At 38.5% G+C, this 22,729-nt stretch overlaps 1 protein-coding gene across 2 annotated transcripts in view; it reads left to right on the plus strand.

Annotated features, from left to right (window-relative positions):
- KMO (kynurenine 3-monooxygenase) overlaps positions 1 to 22,729 on the plus strand; it is a 73,955-nt gene that overhangs the window by 1,871 nt on the left and 49,355 nt on the right. Inside the window, exon 1 of one of the 2 annotated variants that reach the window (XM_081492869.1) lies at positions 10,725 to 11,042. The exons of the other annotated variant lie outside the window; for it this stretch is intronic. Coding sequence (XP_081348995.1) covers positions 10,989 to 11,042 — 54 coding nt within the window. The 5' untranslated portion in view covers positions 10,725 to 10,988. Of the gene's footprint in view, positions 1 to 10,724; positions 11,043 to 22,729 lie in introns of those variants that run through there. 2 annotated transcript variants of the gene reach the window in all.

The following is a 22,729-nucleotide window of genomic DNA, read 5'->3' on the forward strand; positions in this document are numbered from 1 at the left end:
GATAGTGGAATGGTTTTAGAAAACAATGAACCATCCATGCCGTAAGTTTATGCTTTCCACCATTAAAAGACAACACTAAACAAAAAGACAACACACCAAAGTTTAGTATGAAGATAGTATTGCTAGTGTTGTCATCCGTTTGACAGAAAACTACAGAAATAAGCACTTAAAATGACTATAGTTTCCTAGGAAATGCTAACATTTTGATGTACTTAATTCATACTCTGTAAAATAAATTACAAATAATGGAGTGGCATTTTCTTCCACATCTGCCGAGAAACTATTCTTATTTTGATATAATACTCACCAGTGTATTTTTTGGAGAAGGCAATGGCACCCCACTCCAGTACTCTTGCCTGGACAATCCCATGGACGGAGGAGCCTGGTAGGCTGCAGTCCATGGGGTCCTTGAGAGTCGGACTCGACTGAGCGACTTCACTTTCACTTTTCACTTTCATGCATTGGAAAAGGAAATGGCAACCCACTCCAGTGTTCTTGCCTGGAGAATCCCAGGGACAGGGGAGCCTGGTGGGCTGCCGTCTATGGGGTTGCACAGAGTCGGACATGACTGACCCGACTTAGCAGCAGCAGCAGTGTATTTTTGGTTTGCATATTGGTATACAAACAAAGCTTTTAAAAACTTATGGTTTTACTGTTCTATACCTGAATTCTATTTTTAACATCTAGCCATTATCTTTTTACTTAATAGTATTCCATGGCTTGTATTTAGCACATATTATCACATTTTCTTAATAATCTTTTTAACAGTATTTCATTGAATGAATATAAAGCTTTTTATGCAGTTTCTTAATGAATAATTTTCTGCTATTATATACAATGCTTCAATGATTTCTTTATAGGTTATCTCTCTTCATTGGGTAACATCACTATTTCTGTTACTTGTTATTTAAAATTTTTTATAAGTATTGATTTCTATGCCAGTTTTATATTATTATTTGCCTGATATATGTTTCTCATTTTATTTTAGATAATTCTTTTTTATTTTGAGGATATCTTCTGTTTCCATGATAAAGTTTGACTTAATGTTAACTGACAGATGTTTTATAAATGGGCTGTTTTAATCCCTTTTAGCAATCACCTACTGATACATGTTATGATTTAGAAAATTTTCTAGGTGTTATATGTTATAAATTCTTTTAACACTCAGAACAACCTTATGCAGTAGGTCCCATTATTATTCATACTTATAGAAAAGAAAATTGTTGCCCAAGATCATCCAACTAGCCCACAATCTTTATTATTTTGTGGACACATTGTAGGGTTTGTATTTTGTATCCTTATTAATATTTCTCGGGAAATGGAACACGGCACTGAAGAATGACTAAAAATAATTTTAAAAATGTGTATAGCAAATTTATTTTCCAACAACAATATCTGCCATCCCATTTGCTTTTCTCAGTGTGACTTTTTCACATGTGCGTCTAAATGATATCTTCTTCTTTAATAGGCAGGTCTTATGACTCACTGATAGCCAACAGAATCTGAGAAAAGTGACTGCTGAAAGTAGGTCAGAAAAGGCTGTGCTACTTCCCTATGATTCTCTTGAGACAACTACTCTGTACTAAGTCATTCACCAATAAAAAGTTTGACTGCCCTGAAACAGTTGTGCTATATAAGCAGGCATTCTAGTCAACAGCTTAGCAGAGCTCCCAGCTAACAGTAGGATTCTCAGTGTCATGTGAGTGAGCAGTCTTGGGTATCCACCCCAGATGAACTCACATAACTGTAAAACTTTTACCAAAGCAAACTTGGGTCTGCTTGCCTGTGCACAGTAAAGCCAACCTACTGACACTCTTCTTCTTGCATTATCAGTTTTGCTACAGGGAAGAACTGACTTCATGTCAAATCTGTTTCTTTTACTTTAACCTTGCTTTTGATCTCTGAAAAGACACTGTTCATACCTAATGGCTGGCCTTGGGGAACCCTTGCTTCTCTGCCTGAATGTTTAACCAAAATGCCTTTGTTCAGGATCCTGTCCACCTATTACTGTCTACAGGAAGGAAGAAATGAACTCATCTCCTCCGTGAGGCTTGCCATTCCAGGAGATATTTGTAAGATTAATGGCCTATTATACTTTACCTCCTCACCTCACCTCCCTCCTCGCCCCCATCTCTGTTCTATAAAAGAACCTGGCATCCATACCCCAATAAGATGGTTATTTTGAGACATTAGTCTGCAATCTTCTTGGTCAGCTGGCTTTCCGAATTAAGTCCTATTTCTTGCCTCAACACCTGATCTCTCAGATTTATTGGCCTGTAGTGTAGTGAGCAGAGGAGACTGCAATTTGGTAACAGTTTATTTCTCTTTCTTGAACCATTGCCATAAACGCATACTGTAAATTTTCTGTTTTATCTCCCACGTTTAAAAACAAAGTGAAACGAAACTGCCTCAACTTTGCGCTCTGCTCCAACTACCTCTCCATTCCTAGGGCATATTTGCTCGCCATCTTCATTCTTCACCTCTCGTTTTCCTTCAATTTACTACCGTCTACCTTCAGTTCACATCACTCCACTGATACTGCTCTTGTTAGGTTCGCCAATGACCACCAAATTACAAATGTTGCCAAAATCCTGACTCCCTGTCCATTGATGCTGAATAGAAATAAGCAGACAGAGTTTGAAAGAAATAGAAAGTGTGGCTTTATTCCTTTTGCCAGACAAGAGGGAGAACACAGGAGACTAACAGCTCAAGAATTCTGCCCCACTCACCTAGGGGGATTAACAGAGGTTATATAGACTGGGACTCATTGTCTGGGGTAGATAAATGATAAGGCTCAAACTAAAGAAGGTCTTGTATCCTTCTTCCTGCATTGTTTCAAAACAGTCTCAGCTGGCATCAGCTGTGTTCCTTTGTCTCTGGGTTATTGACCTGCAACCTTGTTTCTGAAATACAAACAGCTATAAGGGGTTTTTTGCTGCAAGAGAGTTCAGGGAGAATAAACACCTGGTACAGGATATAATGTACACAGTGATTTACACAGTGTAGCGGGCGGGGGGGGGGGGGGGGTGATAGGTTAACTTTGTGAAGGACAAATCTAGTTACCGGCACTGCAGATTAGTAAGTTATAAAACTAATATTGAGCAACTCTTTCAGGCTCATTTTTCCTGTTGTCTTCTCTTTACTTGTTTTCAGGAGAGGAAAAACTTCATTTCTTTTTTGCTGCAACACAAATCCGATAAACAATGTCCTATATTTTCCGCAGCAGTGATGCCATTGACTCTCCTTCTCTTTGGAAATCTCTTTCCTGATCTTGCAATATTGAATCTCCCTCTAGTTATTCCTTCATAACTATTCTTTGTTAGCTCTTCACTGGAAGATGAGGAAATGCCTCAGAGCTCCATCTTAGATGATCTTTCCTTTATCTCCTGGTTTAAAAAAAAATCTTTTTAGCGACCTCAAGTAGAAAGGGTTGAATTAACCACACACCTAAATTTATGGCACATTATAGAGTATTAGATCCATTCTTAATTTATTTTAATATTTATTTCCGTTTCTATTCATCCCCTGGGCTTCCCCAGTGGCTCAGTGGTAAAGAATCTGCTTGCAATGCTGGAGACAAGGGTTCCATCCCTGTGTCAGGAAGATCCCCTGGAGTGGCTATCCACTCCAGTAATCTTGCCTAAAGAATTCCATGGAGAGAGGAGCCTGGCAGCTACTGTCCATTGGGTCACAAAGAGTCAGACACGACTTTAGTGACTAAGCACATTCATTCCCTACACCTTTTTTCTTTTCAGACCTAAACACTCAGAGCCAGCCCTGCAAAGATAGAAGAAAACATAGAGCTTCAAGTGCCAAAGACCTGGTGAAATGAATAAACAATTATTGAGCAAGCAGAGTTCATCAAACAAAGTGTTCTTTCAACTTCAATGGTTTAGCAATGATGAAAACAACAGAGCGAATATTGTATTAATTAATCTTTACTAAATTTTAATTTTTATGAACTTTTATTACTCCCAATAATGCAGATTTTTAAAAACTTGTATGTAGAGAAACATGGAAATATTCATTGTCTCCTGTAAAGTAAAGCATACTGTAAAGTATGCCCCTCTTGAAGTCATTCTGTTGGAAAAGGACCTGATTAAAGGATTAACAAATAATCAAATCCCAATGAGGGTGAAATACAGCTGCTCCTGACACAATAGTTACCCCATAAATTCCTTGTCCCACAGCCTCACATTCTTCAGGCTCAGAGGAGGAGGAAAACAAATTTATTAATTTCTTTTTTTCTCAAGAAAATCTTCCAGAGAAAAGGAATGTGGTCATCTTTAACTTTCCTGAAGCCCCTCTGAAGCAACTCTTTCTACTCTATTTTTAGGGAGACTAGAAAGACAGGTAGCCATGGTCGAAATTGCAGCTTTGTAATAGTTAAACTTTTTTCAAGCTTTTGGTGCCCTTTCTCTCACAGATGCTCAGGGACCTCATGCTATCCTTCAATTTATAAAGTTATTGACTATATTATTCTACTCAGATCTGTTTTCTCCTGTCAAACCTCATACAAAAAGTTAATTTTCTCTTTCATTCTCCTCCAACCCAAAGAACATCAAATCCACATTATTCAGGTCTTATAAAATATAGCTACTTTATAATTCAAATTTCATTTAGATTTGTATTGTCAAAAAAAGAAAAGGAAAGGCAAGATGAGTCTTGAAAATTGTCACCTAATTGGAGAAACAGTAATACTGATTCTCCCTGATATGGGGACTGGGGAAATTCCTGGGAGGCAATAATACAAAATAGTTTTACCTATTCTACTGAGAGTGAACTGAGACAAGACCAGAGTCTTGCTAGTAAAGTAATTCAAGTAATAATGATCATTGCCTATCAGTCCACTAGCATGTTGTTGTAGACTGCATAGAACCACATGATTCATCATTCATCTCTTACATAATCTACTTGCTTGATGTATGTTTCTTTGGCTCAGACCTGGTAAGTTTGATCCACTCCATTAATGTTCTTGAAACATCTGAAGATAACAGTTATCAGCATCCTCATAGTCAATTGTAACATATTAATACATTGTTTTAACTAGATCATTTGTGAAGTGGGTCAACAATGTCATATATAGAGTCAGGGTTTGAAATTTTTTTAATGATTTTTAAAAATAATTGAAGCAGACAGAATGTTACTCAGGTAATAATATCCTATGAGATGTACTTTTTGAGTAGAAGAGAAAAAGTTTGCAGTTATCAAGCAGACAATTATATGTAAATTTTCAGGCTATTTTATCTTTGACTAAACTGCCAATGAAGACTTCCATAGCATTTGTCTTTCAGATAAATAACATTCAAAATAAGCACATGACATGTTATGGAAATAAGTTATTCAATTCCTAGGGTGAAAGAGAGCAAAAAGATGATCACTTGTTTAATGTCATATGGGACATGCAGACACCAATGGAACAACCATTTCAGAAACAGACAGACCTTGCTAGTTCTACACAACGAATGAGTGTGAAATCACCTACAGGCACAAGGCAGAAGCAAAAATAAATCCTAAGTTAATGTACTGCTAGCTTAAGCTTCAAACTACTGCAGTCTCTTTTCTTTTTTTCCAGTTATTTCTTTTTTTTTCTGAAGTATAATCATTTACAATGTAATGTTAGTATCTAGTGTATAGCAAAGTGATTCAGTTATACATATGTATATTACTTTTTGTACTATTATCCATTACTATTTTTTATAGGATATTGCAGATAGTTCCCTGTGCTACATAGTAGGACCTTACTGTTTATCTATTTTATATATAGTAGTTTGTATTTGCTAACTTTTTGGCCAACCCATTATGAGCTGTTTGAATGTTTTGGAAATTAAGCCCTTGTTGGTCACATTGTTTGCAAATACTTTCTAATATTCCATATCGCTTCATTTCCTTTGCCATGCAAAAGCTCTAAAGTTTGGTTTGATCACTTTCCTTAATTTTTGTGTTTTATTTCTACTGCCTTGGGAAACTGACCTTCTCTTTCAGTAGAAGATCCACTGGGTATCCCTTCACAGGAGCTGTCCCCCATGAAGTGTACACTGTGGTGTCATCTGTCACCCATTGTGTGGGCTCACAAAGTACATAGTTGGTTTTTGACACTGCCCTCAGACCCATCTCTACCAGGGGAATGCAGGTGATTGGTCTGGGTGTCCTTTAGGCACTGTGCTCACAAAGTTGCCAGTGCAGATTCATCAGTACAGATTCTCTATAGTCAGGCATTGGGACCACTATAGTTGTGCACTTACATCTGCTATGGGGACTGTGGAATCATTTCAGTCCCAGCCCTGCCTCTGCATGTGCCCACCCACAAAGACTGTAGCTGCTACCATGGGACCCACCCCAGCTGTGGGAGTACTAATAACCCACTCTGAAGTTCATCAGGTACTGAGCTCACAAATTGGCCACTGATGGTGTAAATCTGTATCACAGCTTCTGGGCCATGGTTCAGAATTCAGTCCTTCTTCCTAAATTATGCAGCCCCTGGGCATAGGCTCAGATTTCAGCCCCACCTCTGCTTGTGGACAACCCACCATTGCTTGCACACTGCAGCCTTGCCTGCGGTGAGCATGCTGAAAATGAGACTGTTATGGTGGGGCCATGTCCCTCCTTTTATGCTTGTGTTAACGATAGGGCTTCTCTGATGGACCAGGGCCTGTCCCGTCCCATCTACACCCTTGGTTGCTGATTGGACCTTACTCCAGCCCCTTCAGGCTGTTTCCATGGAACCATTCCCAGTCCTCTCCCCTGGTCTGTCTGCTGAAGCTCAGATTTCAGCAGCCAGCTCCTGCACACCAGCAGACTTGCACCTCGGACTAGGGAGCGCAGGGAGGTAGCCAGGACTGTCTGGGCTTGTCTTTCTCCTTTCTGCCTGCGACAATCTGGCTGTTACACTCTCCTTTGAGCCTCTGAAGCTCCCAATCTATCCTGTCTGTCATCTCAGCCTCTGAAGGGTGCTCCTAAAGTAAGGGAAACTTTCCTCTTTCACAGCTCCTCTTCAGGGATGCTGGTCCCCTACCAATCTTTGCTTTTTTCTTTCATCCTACCTGGTTACATTGTAACCTGTCTTGTATTTTGGTTGTATGAGCTCTTCTGCCAGCATTCAGTAGGTATTCTGTGAGAACTGTTCCACATGTAGATGTATTTTTGATGCTTTTGTGGGGGGTGGTAAGATCCACATCCTTCTGTTCTGCCTTCTTGATTTCCCTCCTGCAGTTTTTTTTTTTAATACAGTTTTGAGCACTCAGTTTAAAATAGTCATATGTAAATTAGATAATACTTTGGCCACCTAGTAGGAAGAGCTGATTCATTTGAAAAGACCCTGATGCTGGGAAAGATTGAGGGCAGGAGGAGAAGGGGATGACAGAGGATGAGATGGCTGGATGGTATCACCAACACAATGGACATGGGTTTGGGTGGACTCCGGGATTTGGAGATGGACAGGGAGGCCTGGCGTGCTGCGGTTCATGGGATTGCAAAGAGTCAGACACGACTGAGTGACTGAACTGAACTGAACTGAAATTAGATAACATGAGTTCCTAAACCCAAATAAATAACCATCAAAACAAACTTATAAAGGAAAAGGTTGGTATATTTGATATACTAAAATTCAGAATATCTTTTCATCTAAAGGCATCACTAAGAAAGCAAAAGCAAGCCAGAGAGTGGAAGAAGTTATTTGCAATATATATAAAGAATAAAACTCATATCCAATGTCAGTTAAAAAAAAAAAGACAACCTAAATGAAAATTGAGCAGTATATAGAGGAAGAAAAGCAAATGTGAATGAGGTGCCCACCTTTATTTATAATCAAAGAATGCAAATTAAAATGATAGTGGGATAGAGTACACATCCACCAGCAAGTACTGGATGTACCAACAATATACATGTTGATGAGGATATAGCAGAAGAGAAATTTCTATACACTGTGTCAAGTAAAAGTAAAATGCTTTGGAACATAACTTTCTTTCAGAAAGTTAAAAATAAGCGTAACCAATATATAATTCCTATACATGCTCATATGTATGTGCACTACATTGTACTAATATACATGCTCATATGTATGTGCACTACATTGTACTAATATACATGCTCATATGTATGTGCACTACACTATATTAATATACATGCTCATATGTATGTGCAATACACTGTACTAATATACCTGCTCATATGTATGCACACTATATTGTACTAATATACAAGCTCATATGTACATGCACTACACTGTTCTAATATACATGCTCATATGTACGCACACTACAGTGTACTAATTTACAAGCTCATATGTATGCACACTATGTTGTACTAAAACACATGCTCATATGTATGCACACTACACTGTACTAATATACAAGCTCATAGGTATGCACATTATGTTGTATTAAAATACATGCTTATGTATGTGCACTATAGTGTACTAATATACATGCTCATTTGTATGTGCACTACCCTGTGCTAATATACATGCTCATATGTATGTGTACTACAGTGTACTAATATACATGTTCATATGTGTGTGCACTACTCTGTACTAATATACATGCTCATTTATATGTGCACTACATTGTACTAATATATCCAAGTTTAATCATAGCAGCATTATTCAAAATATTGGATTGACCATAAAGTTCGTTTGGATTTTTCTGTAACGTCTTATGGAAAAGCCCTAACAAGCTTTCTGGCCACCCAATATTGAAAAACTGGGAACACCCAAATGTCCATCAGCAGTAGAATGGATAAATGAAAACAAGTGAATTAGAACACCGTGGAATAACACAGATTAATAAAATACTGAGGAAAAGAAGCAAATTTCAAAGAAAAAAACCCCAGCATAAATTCATTACAGTAAAGCTTAAAAAGAGGCAAAGAGGCAAAACTAAAGTTTATTTATTTTTGGCTGCACTGGGTCTTTGTGGCTGTGCACGGACTTTTCTCTAGTTGCAGTGTGCAGGGGCTACTCTCTAGTTGCAGTATACATGCTTCTCATTGCGGTGGCTTCTCCTCTTGCAGAGCACAGGCTCTAGGGCATGCAGGCTTCAGTAGTTGCAGCGTGTGGCCCCAGTAGTTGCGGCTAGTGGGCTCTAGAGTGCAGATTCAGTAGTTGTGGTACATGGGCTTAGTTGCCCTGAGGCATGTGGAATCTTCCCTGACTGGGGATTGAACCCGTGTCCCCTGCATGGCAGGCAGATTCTTAACCTCTGAACCACCAGGGAAGTCCAAAACTAAAAGATTATAAGGTTGCTTGTATGAATGTAGGTTACCTCTGTGAAGAGACTTTTGGCCATGGACACATGTAGACTTTTGCGGCTCTGGCATTTTTTTTTTCATAGCCTGAGTGGTAAATACATGAGTACTTGCTTTACAATAAGTTATTGGACTGTATACTTGAGTTTTACATGCTTTAGTTTTTGGTGTTATAGTCCACAATGTTAAAAAACAAATGAAACAGTTCTTTGTATAGTGACATTAAATAATTCTTGAGTTTATGTTGTAAATGAAAACCTGGAGTGTGGAAAAGTGTATAAAATTGGCTGCTATTTCTGAAAAGAAAGGAAGAAGGTATGAGGGGGAGAGAGAGAGACAGAGAGAGAAAGCAGAGGGAAAGAAGAGGGAATAAAAAAACAGTGGTTATCTTGGGAGAAATCGGTGGCCAAGGGACAAGATTAGAAGAAAAATGACTATTCACTGTATACCCTTTTGTACTTTTTGTATTTCATACCATGTAAATGTACTAGCTATACTGTGTGTGTGTGTGTGCTCAGTCATGTCTCACTCTTTGTGACCCCATGGAATATATCCTGCCACACTTTGCAACCCCATGGACTGTATCCTGCGTGGGTCCTCTGTTCATGGAATTTTCCAGGCAATACTGGAGTGGGTTGCCATTTCCTACTCTACGGGATCTTCCCAACCCAGGAATCAAATCCCTGTCTTCTGCGTCTCCTGCATTGCAGGCGGTTTCTTTACCACTGCCACATGGGAAGCTCATTAACTTTTCTAAATAAATAAATAAAAATTTCTTGAAAAAAAAATTTCCTAACAACAATGCTGATTATACTTATCCACAAGAGGTCACTATCGAATGATGTTGAGTTCTAGTTCCTCATCAGAGAAAAACCAGTCTGAAGTCTCCCAGCTCTCACCAGGAAGTTAAGAAGCATCTTCATTTACATTTTTACTTTATTTTACCTGTCATGTTCTGTTTTTTAAAAAACCCTCTAATTCAAAAATATGCACAGAAATTTAAAATATACATTTAAAATGGAGTGAAGACAAAGAATTGAAGAGAGAGTATGAAGCCATGAATGAATTTACAAAAAGCATAATATTAACCATTTCCCCTAGGATTAATACACAAATTAGATTCTAATGTTTCTAGCATTTGTAACAAAAAAGGAAGTATTGTCAGTTTTATAATTCAAAATCTTGCTCAGGAGAATATTCAGAGTATGAAAAATGTTTTCCCTGGTAGAGTCTGTTAAAGAAAATCCACAAGGACCGTTTAGGTGAAATTACTGACCAGTCTTAATAACGAGAATAATCCACAGAACAATTGGGAAACCACGCCTAAGAGAAGTGTATGATGCTGTGGGACACCAGATCAGGGAAGTTTCATTCATGCGTTAGACATGGTTGAAAATGAAACTAAGAATACATGGTATAGAAAAGGAAGAAGAAAAGCCACGAAACTTGTGCTTTAAAAATTCTGTCTTACACATAGGAGAGTGTTCAGTCTTCACTTGGCTGGATTTTTCAAAATTTGGTTACTGCAACGAATTCCCTTTTTCCTAAAGTTGAGCTGATTGTCCTTCCGGCAACTAATGGGTTAAATGCTACCTTCTAAGTTCAAGGAAAAACAGCCCTGCTCAAATGCTGCTGCTAGCTCACAAATGCAGGGCTTTAGGCAAAGACGGAGGGAAGTCAGTGTATAGGAGACAGTTTTCTCTGTGACAAGAGCTGCAACAGTTACGAAAAACACTTCAGCAGTGATGGATTCTTCTGATATTCAAAGGAAAAATATAGCTGTCATTGGTGGTGGCTTGGTAAGAATCTATTTGGATACATTATTACTGGTAGTGGTATTATATTATCATTACTCTTTTTTGCTTTTTTATCAGAGATTAATTGCTTTTATTAATATTTTTTCTATCGGTTTTACTGCGGTATTATTGACATAGAGCATTCTGTAAGTTTCAAGTGTACAGCATAATGACTTGACTTACATACATTATAAGATGATTCCCACAATAAGTTTAGTGAGTATTTCTCATTTCAGAGAGATATAAAATAACAGAAAAAGAAAACATATTTTTCCTTGTAATGGGAACTCTAAGGATTTACTCTCTTAACAACTTTCATATGCAACATACAGTGGTGTTAATTACATGTTACATCTGTGGTGTTTATTTATATTATAACTGTTAGTTTGTACTTTTTGACCACCTCTGTTGTCATATAAAGATACTATACCTCTAATCTTCCTCACCTATTTCACTTATCTTAATATTATTAATCACTTGTAAGGATTGTTCACTTTCTTTTGAAGCTTTTCTGATATTTAAAAACACCTTTTTAAAATGTGGTATTAGTTTAGTTTGCTCTTTCCTAAAAGAGCTATTTTATTTCCATTAAATACAAAGGTGTCCATTTTCCCTTGTTTTTTCTGTACATCCTTTTCCAAAATAGAAAATAAAGCAAATTGAATTTGATTAATCCCCAAATGGATTATGTTTTAAAACAAATATTAATGTAAATAGTCATTTTAATCAAAACATTTGCCCTGCTTTGGTTAATAACTCAGTTTATACTGTCTAGTAAGAATAAAAGTGTCAAGAAACATGAAGTTAATGCAGAATTATCACATTGAATGTTCACTAGTTACTTGAGTAAGTGGGAGTAATTCAGTCATCCTATCTGGCTGGTCCAGTGGAGCTGGTCTTAAGTTGGTGGAGTGAGGCACAGAGCAGGTGAGATGAATGGGCTGAGATGGCTCCACTTCTAGCAAGATGAGGGGAGGGGGTGTCTCTTCTCTGCTTCCACTGTTATTATACGAAAGCTAGTTCTGCTTAACGTGGGGCTGCCTCAGTGAAACTGTATTTTCCCCTCCCTTAGCAGAACAACTATTTTAGAATCAAAATATCCCCATTAGTTAAAGTTTAATCACTTTGGTTTGCCTTTGGTTTAATCATTGTGCACGCTTTTAGATCATAGGTATTCATTTATTTCATTTACTCCATGAAAATTTACTGAGGGCCTAATAATTTGCCAGACACTGTTCTAGATTGTGTGTAGATGAGTACATTTTGTACCACACATAGAGTTATACAGTTTGTGCTAATTCTGACTTGGGTGTTGCCTTCCTTTTTGTGTTTTCCCTAAAGTATGAGGACAGTTCTAACATTTCTGGTTTGCTCTCACATGCTGTGTTGGCCAATGCATGTGACATATGTCCTCATTTCTTCATACTTCATACCTGGCTTCAATCCAATCGTTCCTATCAAAATTTTGCATAAAACATGAATTCATGGAGTCAGCAAAATCCTATTGGGTGCCAGCTATGTGACAACATTGTTTTAGGTGCTAGGAATATAGTGATAAGCATTTAGGGAGGAGAAAGATGATGGAGAAGAAAAGTAAGTTCAGTGAGGCCTAAGCACTACAAAAAGAAATTCAAGCAGAGTAATGCTGTAGGGTCTTGAGGGTATCCATTTATAGAGTGTGGTCAGGGACAGCTTTTCTGAGGAGGAGATATATGACCTGAAAAATGGGAAGGAAGCCATCATGTGAAGGGCTACAGAAAGAGCATTTGGGGTAGGTGAAGGACTGTAGAGAAACAATGAGGAGATAAAGAGCTGGGCACTTTTCTTGGAGCAGACAGAAAGGCACAAAGAATGAGACTGGAAAGGAGTAGCCACTGAGGCTGGGGAGAATGAAATAGCCAGAGATCCTAGGATCTTAGAAGGCAAGGCAGACAGATTTTATCCTAGACGCAATGGAAAGCCATTGGAAGATTTTAAGTAGGAAAGCAAGCCATGATTTTGAGATTCCTTAAGCTGTTATGTAGAGAAGAACTGAGAAAATTGTAAGACCAGGTAGACCAGTTAAGAGGCTGTTGTGTTTGTCCAAGACTTGGATTAGGGTGGCAGCAGTGATATCTCTTACGATGGCTCTTAGATGTCCAAGTGACAGTGAAAGTCACTCAGTCATGTCCAACTCTTTGTGACCCCATGAACTATACCGTCCATGGAATTCTCCAGGCCAGAATACTGAAGTGGGTAGCCTTTCCCTTCTCCAGGAGATCTTCCCAATCCAGGGATTGAACCCAGATCACCTGCATTGTAGGCAGATTTTTTTACCAGCTGAGCAATAAGAGAAGCCCAAGAATACTGGAGTGGGTAGCCTATCCTTTCTCCAGGAGATCTTCCCGACCCAGGAATCAAACCGGGGTCTCCTGCATTGCAGGCAGATTCTTTGTCAACTGAGCTAGGGGAGATAACAAATATGTGATTGGATATATGATTTTGGAAGGCATAAAAATGTGGGTATCATCCATAGGTTTCTCCCTGAATAACACTTGAACTCTTCATCATCGAACCACTTCATTACCTGGGCACACATACTTGTGCTAGAAAATGGAAGACATGAACTAATACACATATATTAAGAAGCAACTAAAATTCCTCTACAAAGCAATTCTATTCACCTTATTGCTCAGGTCCATACTTAGGAATCATGTCTGATCCCTTTTTTTCATTTTATGAAAACCCTTGTTCCTCTTTCATTCTACCAATAAGCCTTGGTGGCTCTATAACGAAAATATATTTCAATTCTAGTCATTGAAATAGTCATCCATCATCATTCTTTATCCATACTCCTGCAGCCTCCTCCTAAATGATCTCCTAGCTTCTACTCTTATCCATAGGCAGTCACACAGCAGCCAGAATCAATCTTTTAAATCATTAGTGTGATAATTACCATTCATTGCTTAAAATCTTCCATTACAAATAAAGTAAAAAAATCTAAACTCCTTACCAAAGGCCCTACAGGAACTGAGTCTGTCTACCTGCCTGGCCTCATCCTTTCCATGTTTTTGTTTTTTATATTACCTATTAGCACCTGAAATCATATACTTTATTTGTTTTGGGTGAGTAGGTAAGCTAATTATTAAGCATCTCTTCCAACAAGGATATAGCCTCTCGTGGCTGGAACCACACCTAATATTGCTTAATGTCATTATTTAGTTAGTATTTGACAGATAAACGAATGAAAGGAATGAAAAACTCTTCTTAATGATATGAAGGTAAAGGAAATTTCATAATGAATGAAAGACTGAATATTGAGGAAATTTAAAAAAAAATACTGATTACATAGAGTGAGTCAAGAAGGTTAAATTCAATACATAAAGGACAAAATTATTTTCTTGCCCATCTACTTTCTTGTGTGTGTGTGTGTGTTTCACCCTTCCCCCTATCTTCCTCCCTATGGACTGATCCTAGTCCCAGACTAGGATCTCTGATTATTAAAGGCTGATACACTAAAGGCTCTCTCTGGGCCCCAAGGGGAAAATTGCAACAGAGCTGAGAACCTTTACTCAGAAGTGCAAATAATATAATGAACTGATTTTTTTCCTCAATGATATCTTGCCTACTGAAAGATTACTCTTAAGAATTTGTCTGTGCTCTAATGCAGTGATCATCTGATTCTGTGATTAACCAATTGATTTCTGTTCTTTGAAGACATGTTAAATCAAAGAGGTCAGAAGGGACCAATAGATCAATGAAGGAGTCTTCTAGAAACTAAAGGTGAAAGAAATTGTAAACCATGATCATAAACTGGTTAAAGTTTATCTATTAAAGAGTGGGAAAAGACATCAAAACAGTTTTTCAAGAATGTTAATCTGAGTATTTACAAAAATCACTATACTCACTTAGTTATTCTTCTTGTGTGAAACACTGCTCCCAATCCCTTCCCCTCCAATAGAGATTACCTCCTGGAAGCTGGGGGTGTAACTTCTCCTGCAAATGCCCACAGGACTTTGCTTGGCTTTATCACAGACTGCATTCTGTTAAATTTATAGACATAATAATTGTAAGGAGATAATTGTTTATCACTGAGTCATGTCTGACTCTTTTGTGACCCAATGGACTGCAGCCAGCCAGGCTCCTCCATCCATGGGATTTCCCAGGGAAGAATACTGGAGTGGGGTGCCTTTTTCTTCTACAGGGGATCTTCCCAACCTAGGGATCAAACCCGTGTCTCTTGCATCTCCTACACCAGCAGGTGGATTCTTCACCACTGAGCCACCCAAATTTGTAGATATGCATAGTTTATTCCCCATAGAAGCTTTTATAACTTCATGAGTCTAAATATTTTCTTATCTTTGGGTCCTGCCCCCTTTCCTTTTATAACAGTTATCCCAGTGCTTGTACTGTCAAACACACTAAAATATCTTGTGTGCATGAGTTTGCTTTCAGAACAAAGTGGAGGATCATGCTCTTAGAAGTTATGGGCAAGTAAACAAAGACAATGTTTTTCAGAATGGAATCATAATGAATGCAATACTTCGAAGGACTAACATTAAAAAAAAAGAAGAGTTGAAAAACAATCTCTACTTTTCAGGCTGAGAAGAGTTTTGTTGTTGTTGTTGTTTAGTCACTTAGTCAGGTCTTACTCTTTGCAACCCCATGGACTATGGCCCACTAGGCTCCTCTGTCCTTCAGATTCTCCAGGCAGAAATACTGGAGTGGGTTGCCATTTGGAAGGAGTTTTACAGTTTTCCAATTCTAACCTAAGTCCACCTAGGGCTAAAAAACTGCCACATGAGTTTATGTTAGAGCGAGACTTGTTTTCTTCACCAAATGACAATCCAGAGAAGTCAAAAGAAAGGCCACTGCACATGTGTCCTGAAGATGTGTAGGTATTCGGGTTCTTGGTGTCTGGATGTGCTGCTGCTGAGGTGACTGTTTTCAGTGTTTACAAATATGATAGAAATGATCAGAGTTTTCAGTGACAGTTACAGCTACTGAGCTCTCATTTTTTGGCTGAAGTTGAGAGTTTCAGCAGTAAGGGTTATTGAGAATAGCAGCCTTAGCTGTTGCCTGCTGTTGCAGTGTGTGTCCACTGTTCTAGCACACAACTTGAAGGTGTATTTTAGGGCAATATTGAAGCATTTCTTCTGTCTCCCTAGCAGACAAGCAACTGCTTTTCCCCTCTGTTCGACCCAGCAAAATTCTCCATTAAGAGCTTATTTAGAGGGTAAAGTTGTTCAAAACATCAGGTCAAGGAGACTTGTGTTTTCATGACTTACTATTGTTAATTGTGCCCTGTCCCCTAGCAGTCAAGTTGTTAGTGGCCTCTACTGGTGAAATCGGGGCTTCCCGGGTGGCTCAGTGGTAAAGAATCTGCTTGTCAACACAGAAGACGCAGAAGACTCAGGTTCAATCCCTGGGTTGGGAAGATCCCCTGGAGAAGGGAATGGCAACTCACTCCAGTATTCTTGCTGGGAAAATTCCGTGGACAGAGGAGCCTGGCGAGCTATAGTCCATGGGGTCGCAAAAGAGTTGGACATGACTTAGCGACTAAACAACAATCGATGAAACTGCCTTTGAAACTGCTTGACCTTGATGCTATGAGAGGTTATATCTCATGTCTGTAGATGTTAAATTCTGTCACAAATTTATAGGCTCAAAATGGACCTGATGCCAAATTGGCCCTAGACACTGTTTTCTGCCCTGTCTCCCAGGTTCTTTCCACCTCACAGCTCACTCTTCACTCAGTTCAGTTGGATAAAAGCAGCAAAAGACAGTGAGGAGAATGCACAGGAAAGGCTGCAATCTGCCGGAAGTGCAGGAACTCTTACCCTCTCTGGGTCTTGGTTTCTTCATCATGGGCTAAGACTAGGTCCCTAAGTCTTTTAACTCTACAGTTTTGCTGCTTCTTTTTCATACTTTCTTCCACACAGGTCACTAGCTTTGTTCTCAATCTAGTCTTTATAAACATAGAAATCAAATGTCACCTAGAATTTTCACTTTCTCCAAAATAATTATTCTAGACATGTATAAACCATCAAATGTTTCATAATTTTTGGTTAAAGTCTATATATAGTTCTCTGTATAGTTGATGCTGGGAAAGATTGAAGGCAAGAGAAGAGGATGATGGTTGGAGATGAGATGGTTGGATAGCATTACCGACTCAATGGACATGAGTTTGCGTAAACTCCGGGAGTTGGCAATGGACAGGGAGGCCTGGCATGCTGCAGTCCATGGGGTTGAAGAGTCGGACATGACTGAGCGACTGAACTGAACTGAACTGATAGTTCGTTCAAGTATATACTTTTTACTTTATGCAAATATTGATGAGACAAACCATGCAAATAACTTAATAACTATTATTATTTTATTTCATTAATATTAAAATAAATAAAACTCTATTCACTTCACTCTTTTTTTCCACTCCTCAGGCACAAAAACCTATGTATGGTAAACCTGTATTACCGCCCTGATTTCTAGCACCTTGTACAAACAGAAGTGAAGTCAGTTTCTTTGTGACCATGGATGTCATCTTGAATTTGCTCAATAACTAGAGACGAGTTTTCATCTCACTCTACTAGCTTTCCTCAGTTTCTTTTGTAGTTTTGCTTATATTCCAATTCCTCTCACCAAACAAGTTTTCTTTCAGCTATCTCACTCATGTATCTGTATTTCTCTAACAGCCCCGAGTAACATTTTGAGTATTTTTTGCTACCCTGATAGATAAGGTACCTCACAAACCCTGTTCTCACCTACATAAAACAGAAGTCCTTGCTCAGAGTTTAGTTCATTTGCTGCCTGATGAACAGTACCTGAAATGGAACCAATAACTTTAGACAGATCAGTTTTGTTAACTGCCCACCAAGAAAGTGTTCTGCTTTCCTTTTTACTGGTTCCAAAATACTCTGTTTGTCCATCTGTCCATACACATCTCTTCATTCAGCTATTCATCTGTCTGTCAACTCAAAGAGAAAAGAACGCTCCTCCACTGGTGATGACAATCTCAGCTGGTACTTTTTTCTTGAAGACAATTTGAAAAAAACATATGCTGATAGTCTTAAAAATATGGAGGAATTGAAGAAAGCAACATCCTCCCTCTCTCTCTGAAAGTCAGCTTCAGCAATGCCTTGCTTTTAGAGGGAAGATTGTCCTTTAATCTGAGGAGAGTTAAAAGCATTCGAATCTTTAATATAGCCTCTCAAATATACCAGATCTGGAGTATGTACAAAACCTGTAACAAAGCCTCCTAAAAATCTCGCTCACTCTCAACCTCTTCCGTGTACTTTGCAGTTACTCCAAAAGCAAAACCAAAGATACAACTAACTCCTGCCACACTCCAAGCTATCAACACCCTCTTATCTCAAAACTTATTTCAGACTCTCTTCTACTCCTTTCTCATTTTACCTTGTTTATAATTAAACAATATAAATTCCTCCATTTCTCCTGATACTAAGGCTCAAGAACCAATGGGGCAAACAAAAAGAGGGTATGGATCTCAGAAGTTTCTGGGAGTTTGGTCCCTGTCACTAAAACCTGTGCTTTGATGGACCATTTCATTATTGTGATTTTACAAAAAGAACTCAGTGGGCACCATGCAATTGTTTATAACTCTAAAAATTTAAAATAACTCCAATGTACAAATATAAGGTCATTGCATACAACAAAATGTAAGGCAATTCTTAAGTATTATGATTTAAAATATCTTATGACTTGGAAACACATTCACTGTATACTATTCTTTTTTAAAAGATAATTATATAATAAAGTATACATCCTACTACCATTTTAAGAAGAAATATCTTTTGCTTTATATACATAGGAAATTTTAATACTGGTTCTCCCTGGTGGTAAGGTTGTGGAAGATTACATTTTCTTTCAAATGCTTTCTAAATTTTTATTACAAACTGTTGAGTCTTTTACTAAGTATCAGGTCTGTACTGGAAATAGAAAGATGGACAAAATACAAACCATACACATATCATTAATCCCTGGGCATTCACAGCCTGGTGGGAAAGTCAGTCAGGAATGTAAATAAATAATTCAGCTAATTATGAAAGATATTAAAACACATATATACATCCATGAAATTAAAGAAGAAAAGACAAGTCTTTTGGAGTTGGAGAGATACTGAGAAAAACTGTACAGAGGATATGATTCTTGAATGAAGGCTAAAGGAGGAAAAAACAGCCCAGGCAAAGGGAACACTAGATTGAAATGCACATAAGTATAAAAGTGCAGGGCATATTCAAGAAATATACAGTGACTTTGGTCTACCTCTTACAGATAGTATATGAGAATAGGAAAAAAAAAATGAGCTTGAGAGGCTGGGATCAAATGTAAGAATCGTTTATGCCATGTTGAAAACTTGGGACTTATTCTTAAAGACTTATGAGGAGCCAATAAAAGATTTTAAGAAAGGAACTGCATCATTCAATTTCTGTTTTAAACAATAGCCAGCTCTTCTGGAAGTATGACTTAAATAGGTAGACACTGGGAGGGGGGGAAGAATTATTAGAAAACTTGTAGTTGTTCAGGTGATAGGCAATGGGAGCCCCATATAGGAATGGTGGAAGGTATGGGAAGGAGATCTATTTTCAGAGAGATTTGAAAGGTGCAATAAATAGGACTTGTTACCTCATTAAATATATATTTGTAGGTAGAGAGGGCATTAACTATTCTCTGAGTTATCCTGGTTGGGTGAAATAGTAGGTAGAGTTGTCATTCACTAAGAGAAAGAATATACAGGAGGAGAAGGGTCTGAAGATTGAGGAGGGGAATCAGTTGAATGTGAGGTATGATGAGATGAAGATTCCTGTAAGAGACCCAGGAAGAGAGGTTCAGTAGTCAGAGATGGTGTTCTGGAGGAGAATCTAGGCTAGAGAAAAAGTCATGAACAAACTTTCTTAAGAGCCCCAACTTAAAAGTGTGTGGGGCATTCATCTTATCATCACCAAAGGGAGGAAAATCACGACTATTGCTTGACTTTAGAGACCACACTCAGATGACACAGGTAGAAGAGTTCAGAGTAAGATCTAAATAATAAAACATTTGGCATAACATTCACAATTCTAGAGCCCTTGAATGGCTCAGATAGTAAGAACCTGCCTGTAACGCAGGAGACCCAGGTTCAGTCCCTGCATTGGGAAGATCCCCTGGAGAAGCGAATGGCAACCCACTCCAGTATTCTTGCCTGGAGAGTCCTATGGACAGAGGAGCCTGGTGGGCTACTGTCCATGGGTTGCAAAGAGTCAGACATGGCTGAGAGATTAACACTTTCACTTTCTCAATTCTAGTAGATGTAATAGTTACAAAGTATGAAGACATTTTTATTTGCTTATTTCAGAGTAAGTGTAATTAACAATCTGGTTCTTCTCATTACATTGCTACGTTCAAAGATCAAATTCTTCAGAGACCAAGCTATAGTTCCATGAGTAGGAGGTTATTAAGAGGGTTTACTAAAGTCTGTTTGGTGACAGACTCAGAAACAAACAGTCTCTATGACTCTTAGGGAAAGTTTTATGTACTTCAGTAGGTCAAAAATAGTTGACACATGTTTAACATTACATTAGTTCCATGAGTCGGAGTAGGAAATGACAAATCACTCCAGTATTCTTGCCTGGAGAAGCCCATGGACAGAGGAGGCTGGCAGGCTACAGTCCATGGGGTTGCAAAGAGTCAGACAGGACTGAAGTGACGGAGCATCAGTTCCCTGAGTAGGAGGTTATTAATAGGCTTTGCTCAAGTTTTTTCTTGACAGACTCAGAAACAAGCAAGCTCTGTGACTCTTAGGGAGAATTTTATATGGTTGACTCATGTTTAACAATACATTACCAGATTAATTTCAAACATACTATATTAAAAGGCATAGAAAGTATGACATTTTAAAAGTCATGATGCCTCTTCCTGTTAAGGTCAGCATTTATATTGGATTGGCCCAAAAGTTTGTTCGGGTTTTCCTGATGTTATATAAAAGCTGAATGAATTTTGGGCCAACCCAATAAATTAAAAGTAAAGTTTTCTCATGATCGTTGGATACTTGAACAATCCTCGCTGCCAAGGTCACATGGGAATCAGCGGAAAGGTAGTAGATCCTACTGCAAAAAGTCACACCGGCTGAATGCCTGAGAAGCATAACTCCACATTTATATAAAAGAAATTTTCAAATTGTCTTTTAAATTAGTAAGTTAGGCATCAATATAGTGGTTCACAGTGGGGTCCAAGGACATGACCCTTAAAGAAGGAAGTTAGAAGAGAGAAAGTGAAGAAATGGAAGAGCAGTAAGTTGGGTAAATCAATGATTATGTAACCAAGGAATCTCCTCAGAGTCTGCTGAAGCAAAAACAGGCTAACCCAGTTGTTAATAAAACATTTACTTTTCAGATTATTTTTTTTTATCAAAACTGTTTACTACTGTGAACTATTGATGCTGCAAAACAAATATGGAGATTTTTCATAATAGTCTATGTCCAGGCTTAACTCTGTCTGGGCTTCCCTCATAGCTCAGTTGGTAAAGAATCTGCCTGCAATGCAAGAGACCCTGGTTCGATTCCTGGGTTGGGAAGATTTGCTGGAGAAAGGATAGACTACCCTCTCCAGTATTCTTGGGCTTTTCTTGTGGCTCAACTGGTAAAGAATCCACCCACAATGCAGGAGACCTGGGTTTGATCCCTGGGTTGGGAAGATCCCCTGGAGAGGGGAAAGGCTACCCACTCTAGTATTCTGGCCTGGAAAATTCCATGGACTGTATAGTCCAAGGGGTCGCAAAGAGTTGGATAAGACTGAGTGACTTTTTCACTTTCAGGCTTTACTCTAAGAACTGGCATGAAAACTGCTAATAGCTGCTAGGAGTCTAACCCTGTACAGTTTCTTCCCTCCTCTCACCAGCCTCCCTCCTTATTGACGCACAGGAAGCAGTTGGGCCTTACCCAAGAGTATGTGGTGAGCTCAGCATGATATACACATATTTTCCTTTCCATTTATATCTTTAGGTCTTCCTAATATTTTTGCCTGTCTATCAACTGAAGAGTCCCTGGTGGCTCAGATGGTAAAGAATCTCCCCATAATACAGGAGACTCAGGTTCAATCCCTGGGGCAGGAAGATCCCCTGGAGGATGTCATGGAAACCCACTCTAGTATTTTTGTCTGGAGAGTCCCATGGACAGAGGAGCATGGTGGACTACAGTCCAATTCCTGATTAAGACCATTTTATATAGAAGTGAGAAGGAGAAATAAAGTTAGAGTGAGTCTAAAAAGTACTTTATTACTTTTAAGCCATATTACTAATTACTAATTAGTAATATTAGTAAGCCATATTACTAATCCTTCTAGCTGAATTTATATAATATCTACAAATAATTTTTCCTTTTAGTTTTATTCAAATCTTAGCAATACAGAATTGGACACCTTATTATGACTGGTCTTGAATAAAGCACTGTTGTTTATTCTTTTGCGTTCATTAATAATAAGAAAAAGCAGCAGTACGTTTGAACTCACCACTCAACTGGAATTGATGCATTGCGGTGACTTAAAACGGGGCTTCCCAAGTGGCTCAGCGGTAAAGAACCCGCCTGCCAATGCAGAAGCCAAAGGAGATGAGGGTTTGATCCATGGGTTGGGAAGATCCCCTGGGGGAAGGCATGGCAACCCACTCCAGTATTCTTGCCTGAAGAGTCCTATTGACAGAGGAGCCTGGTGGGCTACAG

This window comes from Giraffa tippelskirchi, chromosome 5 (assembly GCF_054371585.1).
Source record: "Giraffa tippelskirchi isolate mGirTip1 chromosome 5, T2T-mGirTip1v1.2.pri, whole genome shotgun sequence".
NCBI lineage: Eukaryota > Metazoa > Chordata > Mammalia > Artiodactyla > Giraffidae > Giraffa > Giraffa tippelskirchi.